Consider the following 8,975-nt stretch of genomic DNA (forward strand, 5'->3'; position numbering starts at 1 on the left):
AAACCATTCGATTAAAGATTTAAATATGATTTGTATTTTAAAGTCTGTTTAAAAGGATGACATCAACAGTTACTTTCACTTTCATTAATGACGACAGTAGCACGAAATGGGTGGTCAGATCCGGTTCTGCACATCACAGAAAGCACTCTTTCATTAACCCTTTCAGCTCTGCTGCATATTTGGGATTTTTTTTTTTTTTTTTTACTGATTTTGGCATACCTGAATTTAAAATAGCGCCCTACTCCCATACATTGAAGTTAATTGATAAAAGTTGTCTCATCTTACAGAAAAAAATCTATATTTTAACACATGGGTGGAATAATTAATATTTTTTTATTGTATTTTTCGTAATTTTGTGAAAACAAATAAATACATAAATAAATAAATCAAATTTTGCTTTTTTTATTATTAGGTTTTTATGTGAACGTCTGTTATTTGAAATCTGTTTGGTCTATGATGCTGCAGAAAGTTTCTTTTGATTCCACTATGTGCCAGTAAAATGGGGAAAAAAGAATTAAAATTGTGGCATTTGAAAAGAAATAAAAAAAAAAGTTTGAGAGATTTAATTGAAGGGAGGCAAAATGTCCTCTAGGGGTCTCCATTCTGCAAGATAAGGCATACCGGACTTGAAAAGTATCCCATAATGGTCTCATTTTACACAGAACACCTTAAATTTTAACGCATGGGTGGTATAATTCATGCTATTGCATTTGTTCATAATTCATAGTTTTCCAACTCTCATTGAGCTAGATGCTTGTTTGTTTGCAAATTTAGACCTTTTTTATGTAATGGTGCAGAGCTGAAGAGGTTAAGCAGGCGTCTGATGTGCGTGTTACATAGAAGACATATTTTTTAAAGACGCTTATTGTTCATCTAGAATACATTGCATACACTGAAAATGTCCAGAAATTTCAGCTGAAACGTTAAACTTTCTCCTGTAAAAGTAGTCAAAGAAACAAAATATTGTTCTTTAAATTGGTTTTATTGGACATAAATGACCTAGATTTTTACATCACTGCTTGTATAATCGTTAGGCTTGTTTAAGATGCGCCTAGCCCGAAGTGAAGGCGAGAGTAGGCATCTGCAGTGAGGAGAGGAGTGAAATAAGTGCAGTTCTGAGCTCTTGAAGTGGAAAAGATATCTACGAGATCAAAGGTGGATATCGCGTTTTCACACTCACGTGCTGTGTAGCTAATAAACATGATATAATTTTAGCTATTTTTATATGAAAATAAATTTGAAAAAAATCTTTACACATGCGTCTCTCTTGTCTGTCTCTCTTCATCACAAATTCATGCAGATTTTTTTTCTAATGTGACTATAGACCATTTTCACATTTATAGGGTTCTCAGAAACTGAAGTAGTCATAGTTTTGTAAACTTCTGTAGTGGTAAATGGAAACTGCCTCAAATATGTTTTTGTGTCCTCATTTGCCCCAATAGCAAAATAAAAAATAAAATCCCGACAGTGTTTCAATGACTTTCCAAAAGATAAATAAATAAAATACACAAACCAAATAACAAGAGACTGATTACAATATTCAAAAGAGTGATCAAATTTGGCATCACATCACCTTTGTAACAGTTACACCGCAGCATTAACTAGTTTTATGCGAATTTAATTGCAAGGTATAAAACCAGCATTGTTTTAAATGTACATTAAATGAAAAATAATAATAATAATAATAATAATAGAGAAAAGTATTCCTAGATTTACAGTGTTAATAACTTTGGAAATGCATCATCATGGGTACGAAATTCGATTGTATGTAAAAAAATCTTCAAGTCTATATATATTTAGTTTCAGGACAAGTGTTTTTTACACAGTGACTATTTTTTTTGTATATTATACATAGATTATTTGAAATTTCATAGGGGGGACATGAAATGTCCTCCAATTCTGGAATGACCCATACACATTTCTATAATGTGTTTGTGATTCTAGAGAACAGTGCACGCAAGAGACTTTTATTTTGGTCTGGGGTGTGACGTCATTTAGATGCGCTGAGCTCCTCATCTGTTGTGAATCATCTGAAAAAAGGTTTGTGGTTTTATGTTTTTAAATCAATGCAATCTGTTAGATCAATAAAAGCATTTTACCCAAGCTATGTAAAATAAAGGCAGTATTCCTAAATATAACGTTGTAATGCTTTATTTAGTGTTATTTAAATAAAGCGTTAGCCTTTAGTAACAGAGAATGTGCGTCTCGTTTTGCTCTCTGTATCATGAATCAATCGTGTGATGATAAGAAGTGATGAGAGAAACTGAGAATCCGAATCATATTAGTCAAGTCATTTGTGAAATGATTCAGTGATTCGATTCAGCGGCACGCGGACTACAAACGACAACAACAAACACAAACGAGTGAATCACAACCGCTAATGTTTTCATAAAAGTGAAATGTATGTACAAATAATTGAATACCAAATGTAAATTAAAAATAGAATGCTGAAATATGAACCTTCTGTGTAATTTGTATATATTTTTAATCAAGTCTATAAACTCAGTCTCACTCTCTCACCAGTGCACTGACTACTGAACTAGGAGCTGATTGAGATGCACACAGAGATTTAGTTTGCATTGATTTTTCTCTCTATTAATTATTCTCATCTTAAACAGGACAAAGTGTTCAAACACAGAAAAACTCCTGGAGAATCAACAGAGATCCATGTGACACACACTATTATAAAGATGGCGTTTATTAAAGTGGAGAGCGAAGACATGGAGATTGAAGAAACATTCAAGCATGAAGATATTGAGGAACAACCAAAGATGGCATTTATTAAAGAGGAGAGTGAAAACATAAAGATTGAAGAGGCATTCAGAGTCAAACATGAAGATACTGAGGAACAAATAGGTTGGTTTTTATTCTCAAAGCTGAAATGAATGATATTTATGAATAATGTCACAGGAGTGTAGAAATGTGGAGACATTCAACATAAATGTTGAGATCACATGACAAATACTAACGCTGCCTTCAAGTGCAGCTGAGAATATCTTGCTGAGAATATCAGTGTATTTGTTATTATGAGATCATACATTTAAGTTGTAACAATAACATGGAATTAGCCCTAACAATATTAGAAAATGTGTTTATTTCTGTAAAATTAAACCCAATATCTGTTTCTAATATTAAAAACATAGATTTCTAGCACTTCAAGCAAACTTTGAAATATGAGTAGTCATATTTGGCTACTGCATGCTGTCTGCATTTGTTAATTTAAAGCTATTTGGTAAGCAAATAAAACAGCCAGTGGACACTACATCTAAACTAGGCTACATCTAAATTAATCCGCATACAACTGATAGGCGTTTGTTTTAAAATTTTCTCTACACTAGCGTTTTCAAGCATTTTCTGAAACTTTCACATCCACACTGAAATGTCAGAAAACTTAAAATTCACCTTACTACGCATGTATAAAAGCTCACTGAGACTATACAAATGGAACAATTATACTTTTTCATGCAATTCTTCTAGTAATATCGTTTATTTTTACTAAAATATCTATTTTTGGTTATTGTTTTTAGAACAAGACCATTTAGGAGATACAGAAAAGCAGTACAAAATAAGAAAAAACGACATGCTGTAAATATAAAGCAAGTCTGACAATAAAAAATAAATAAATAAGCCAAAACAAAAACACAAACGTTCAGGTTAAATTTAGATGCATTTATGTGAGGTGTAAGATTGTAATGTATAAGTTGTACATCTCAATATCTTGTATAAAGTAGTTTTTTGAAAAAGGAGGGGAAAAATTAGGAAAAGGGGAAAGATAGAACTCTCTCTTTCGGTTCGCTCCCTTTTTTAATAGGGGTCGCCACAGCGGAGTAATCCGCAGAGCCAATTTTGTCACGATTGAATGCCCAGAGTTTTCTGCTTTAGCAAATCATGGTGCTGTTCATTGTGTCTTTAAAGAAGATTTGTAGCACTTAATAGCATGAAGAACAAATGTTGACAGACTACATAAAGATCGATTTAAAGGTTGTATCAGCGATTTCAAGCCTGAAACATAAAGTGTCAAATTCAGTTTACCTTTCTTCACGATCCGCTCGCTGCCTGTAAATCGACTGTAAAAAAAAAACTTGTCTCTCTGGTCAGCCTAGGGTCCGAGACATGCCAAAAAAACAATCGGTGCTACCAACCTTTCTGTGGAATGGTTGATAGCACCGATAGGCTGACCAGAGAGACGCGTTTTTTTACAGTCGATTTATGGGGCAGGCAGCGAGTGGATCATGAAGAAAGGTCAGCTGAATTTGACACTTTCGTTTTAGGCTTGAAATCGCTGATGCAACCTTTAAGAAACTCTCTTTGCAACAGAAACATGCCGTGTGAGTTATTGTTATTAATAGAGATGCACCGATTTCAGCTTCCTTGGCCGATTCTGATTTTTCTGTAAGTGTGACCTGCCTATTCCGATTTTTGCCAATTCCGATTAAACATTTTTTTTTTTTAAAGAACTGTAATCAAAGCATATACAGAAATATTTTCTCCAATTAAAATGTTTTATTTTATAATAAAAGAAAATAATAAACATTACAGGATTTTCTCACAATAAAATTACTTTAATAACAAATAGTGCACTTTGTATTTAAACTGGTAGAAATAACAATGCTAGTACTAAAGCATTAATGGTACATTTTTCTTGATAAAGAGACGCATTTCTGCCTTGAGCATGAGTCAGGTGTGTTAAATAAGAGACATGCAAAACATGTAGAGCAGCAGTGGCGTGGTGTAGAGCAGCTTCGAGATGCTGCAAAAGACGCGAGATGTGAGCGCAAGGGTAGTGCAGTGGCGTGAGTTTAATGTTCTAAAATAACAACCGGGGAAAATATTTTTTCTGACATTTCACTTGTCATAAACACTATACTTCTAAGACAACAGCGCCATACTCAAAGAGCAAATGTTTACGCTTAAAGTGGCTTACAGAACCCCAGTGGAAAATTTAAAGCGTGCGCACAATAGTATAATTCGCTCCCTCCTTTTGCTAAATCGTGTACATAATTTAGGCCTACTAACTCGTTCCCTAAATTGAGTGCATGATAAAATAATTTGTTCGTAGATTTGATTTAACTAAATCCTGGTCACGATTTAGTAGTGTCATGCTCAATTTAGTAACATGAGAAAATGCGAATTCGTGCGGATCATTTATTTTTTCCCCTGCATGTCATGTGCAGGACTCTGTATGCTTTAAGCATGGCTTAAAACAAAAAAAAGTGGTTCCTTATGAGCTGAATTTGTATTTTACCGTTAAGTTCATGCATTTCTCTGTATTATTACCATTCAGCGTTTTCTTTAGGCTACTCAAAAAAAAAAACAAAAAAAAATTGAGAAGAGAGTCTTAATCTGGTAACTGCACTAGTCATAGCCAATACAGCATCATCTTTTCTAGATTTTGGTTAACACTTTAAAGACAAAGTATTTTTTCAAGATATTTACAATGGTTTCTATATAGTTAAAAACACGCTACTTGTATAAAATTAAGTTTTGACAGGAACATGCATTTAATGATTACATTCAGAAATAGCTAATGTAGGCTAAAATACCGGTAGCCTAAATCAAAATGCTTACAAACATTATAAACACAACTAAAGGCTATTTATTCCCTTCTCTCCACAACAAACTATCCACAACATTATCCTTCACAAAGACTATAACAGCACAGTGAGGTGCAGGTCACGCTTAACGGACTATTTAAATTTAGAATTGTAACCATTATATTTTTCTTTAAATGTATTTTATTTTGATAATGAACAATGCAATGTTAAGGTAGCAATAATGTGTGTGCGCGTGAGGCGCCAGCGCGATCACTGCATTGTTTTTTCCAACTGTTACTCGTAATTTAGCCATACCAGTGCTTGTTGCTCTTACAAGCCAAGATAGCATTCATCACTGTAAAGCTTTGGCAAAAAAAAAGGAAAGAAAATAAAATAAAATAAAATAAAGAAAACGGCTTCCCCCTCGTTTTCCGTTAAATGAACATGTTGCAAAGAATTGAAGCTCAGCACATTTTTCTCCTTTCCTTTTGTTAATCTTTTTGATTTAAGTGAAATATATTTATATGTTTTTGTGATCTGGTCCTCTGCTGCACTTCTCTGACAATGACCTGGCAGCGCTTCACTGACGAGATTTTATCGTTCAATTTACCGTTAGTTCTCGAAATTGAAATGAGCAAGACATTTCTCTGGAGCACAATGTTATAAGAAAGACTGTCCAGTTTAGCTCTTCTAAGTATTGAGAATGCCCTCGCTCGCTACCCTGGAAATCCAGGGGTCTCGCGAGAGCACAATTTGAATTGTCTCTGCAAGACACTCTGGCATCGAGCAATGATGCACGTTACTGCATTACGTCAAATCGGTGTATCTGATGTAGGCGGGCCAGAGGCGAGCTAAGCTGATGACGACCGCGCTGCGACGTCCGGAATCATTTAGTAAACATTGAAAGAGATCTATTCTACAGATGAAAACCAGTTGTTTGAAATGGCTTTGGCCGCTACAATGACCGAGTTAGACTTTGCTTTTCATTTAAAAGAGGAACAGAAAACCGTGCTCGAATCGTTCATTTGCAAGAAGGACGTTTTTGCTGTTTTGCTGACTGGATATGGCAAGAGTTTAATCTATCAGTTAGCTCAGCTGGTAGCTAAGCTTATGGGGCTTAGTGAATTTGTGATTGGTCGTGGCGTTATCCAATTGCATGCAGTGAGAGTTTCAAATGCATGCTTGGTGCCGCCCCTCGAGTTAGGTCCTTTTCATTGCTCGATGCCAGACCCTTAATCTTAATAGATTAGGGTCTGGATTTTTTCCAGGCTACTTGCTCGCAACATCGACATAAAATCTGCAGTCAAAGTCTTTGCACACCAAAACGCTCGCAATATAAAAATTGACTAAATATTTATTCCTGCAGGGATTTCAGTCTGATTGAAAAACAATCAAATACGCACGTTATATGCTATATATTCTAAAGCCTATGCCAATAATCAAAATGTCTAATGCATCAATGCAATGATAACTCTCCACATTCGTTTCTGAAAAATCAGTTATGTAAATGGGAGAGACGGACTCAGGTGCACAATAGTTTCATGCATGACATCACTGTTGGTGGGAGGGGCCCCATCTCGTTCTTTGAGGGGGGCCTCTAAGATGTGTGGTATGCCACTGTAGAGCAGCATCATTAACTTGTATTAGTCTTTTTCTGCTTTAGACCTGATGCTGCTGAAAGAAGAAAGCGAAGAACTAAATGAAATAGAAGACAAAGATCAGTATAAGAAACATAATATCACTGGAGAAAATGTGTTTAGTTGCTCAAAAACTAAACAGACTACACAAAAGAGAACGCAAAAGACAAAACCTAGAAGTCATTTCCTCTGCCAACAGTGTGGAAAAATTTTCACTGAAAAAGAAAACCTTGAAATCCATTCAAGAATTCACACTGGAGAGAAGCCTTACACCTGCCATCAGTGTGGAAAAAGTTTCTCTCTACAGAGATACCTCAAAGCCCACATGAGTGTTCACACTGGAGAGAGATATTTCAACTGCCAACAATGTGCAAAACGTTTCACAAAAAATGAATCTCTCAAAAGGCACATTAGAATTCACAGAGGAGAGAAACCTTACACCTGCCATCAGTGTGGACTAAGTTTCACTCAAAATGGAACCCTTAGCAGACACATGAGAATTCACACCGGAGAAAAGCCTTACACCTGCAAACTGTGTGGAAATAGTTACAATCAAAAAGGAGCCCTTATAACCCACATGAAAATTCATACTGGAGACAAGCCCTATACCTGCCAACAGTGTGGAAAGAGTTTCTCCCTAAAGAGAAATCTCGAAGCTCACATGAAAATTCACACTGGAGAGAAACCTTACACCTGCCTTCAATGTGGACTAAGTTTTACTCAAAAAGGAACCCTTAACAGACACATGAGAGTTCACACTGGAGAGAAGCCTTAAACCTTCCAACATTGTGGAAAGAGATTCTGTCTACATTAACCCCTTCAGACTTTGCGTCGTTTGGAGTGGACATTGCATGATTTTTTGTTTAAACCAATAAAATTTTAAGTTTTTATAATATGAGCCATGCCTGGTCACTGATTGGTCCCTGATCAACCCATCACAAGATATGACTCTTAACTTAATCTGATTAAAGCAACACCAAGGAACTTTTTTCCCTCTACAGGTTGGAAGCGGAATTGTCTATTACCGCTGTCGTAAATAATTTAGCCTACGGTCGCATCACATGCACGTTATTTGTTTGGAGGCTATCCAATACCGGCTTTGGAAATAACGATGTCCAGTGACAAGGTAGAGTATGTTGCATGACTTTATGAAAGTATGAAAACGAAATAAAACGTAATCATGACATTGTTTGCTATTTATTTTTGCTACAGGCATCACAAAAGAGAGACATGATAACCAACTAGACAGGAAGAGGAGGAAGCCCATATTTGACCTTTTATATGCAGGGTTATGTTAATGGTAGCCTGATCAACTTGCATCTATTATCAAATTAAGACTATCAAATAATAAAATTCAAAGTTATTTTGAAGATCTTTCAGATTTGCAGAACATAGGATTTTTTCAAATGTCCATCACAATGGACACCAAGTGATATAAGCAGGAATCTCATGAATTAGTTGTAAAACAGGTAGAGAAATTTGTTGAAGCATTTCAAAGCTAAATACAGTGCTACAAAATCAAATGTTAATGTTTTATGAATGTTGATGTAAATTAATGAAATTAATATTATTATGATTTCATTTATGTCTTCAAATTGACTATAGCCTGTCAATCAATATTTTGTTGATTTTAGTGAGGAAGAGCTATAGTGGATGTGATCAGTGAATACAGTGTAATACACACATTCACACCCCCTCCATGCACACTAATACCTTGATACTATAATGCACACAATCATATAGTCATTAAAACAAATGGCAAGTACACATAAACCAATTCACACACACGCAAAGACATTTATAC

The 8,975-nt window shown here is 35.2% G+C and overlaps 1 protein-coding gene across 1 annotated transcript in view; it reads left to right on the plus strand.

The window, feature by feature from the left end:
• Positions 1-8,282, plus strand: part of LOC141333833 (uncharacterized) — a 376,082-nt gene extending 367,800 nt beyond the window's left edge. The window contains exon 4 of the mRNA XM_073838980.1: positions 7,409-8,282. Within this exon, the coding sequence (XP_073695081.1) occupies positions 7,409-7,946 (538 nt within the window). The 3' untranslated portion in view covers positions 7,947-8,282. The remainder of the gene's footprint in view (positions 1-7,408) is intronic.
• Positions 8,283-8,975: the final 693 nt, after the last annotated feature.

The sequence above is a fragment of the Garra rufa genome, chromosome 4, assembly GCF_049309525.1.
Source record: "Garra rufa chromosome 4, GarRuf1.0, whole genome shotgun sequence".
Classification (NCBI taxonomy): Eukaryota; Metazoa; Chordata; class Actinopteri; order Cypriniformes; family Cyprinidae; genus Garra; species Garra rufa.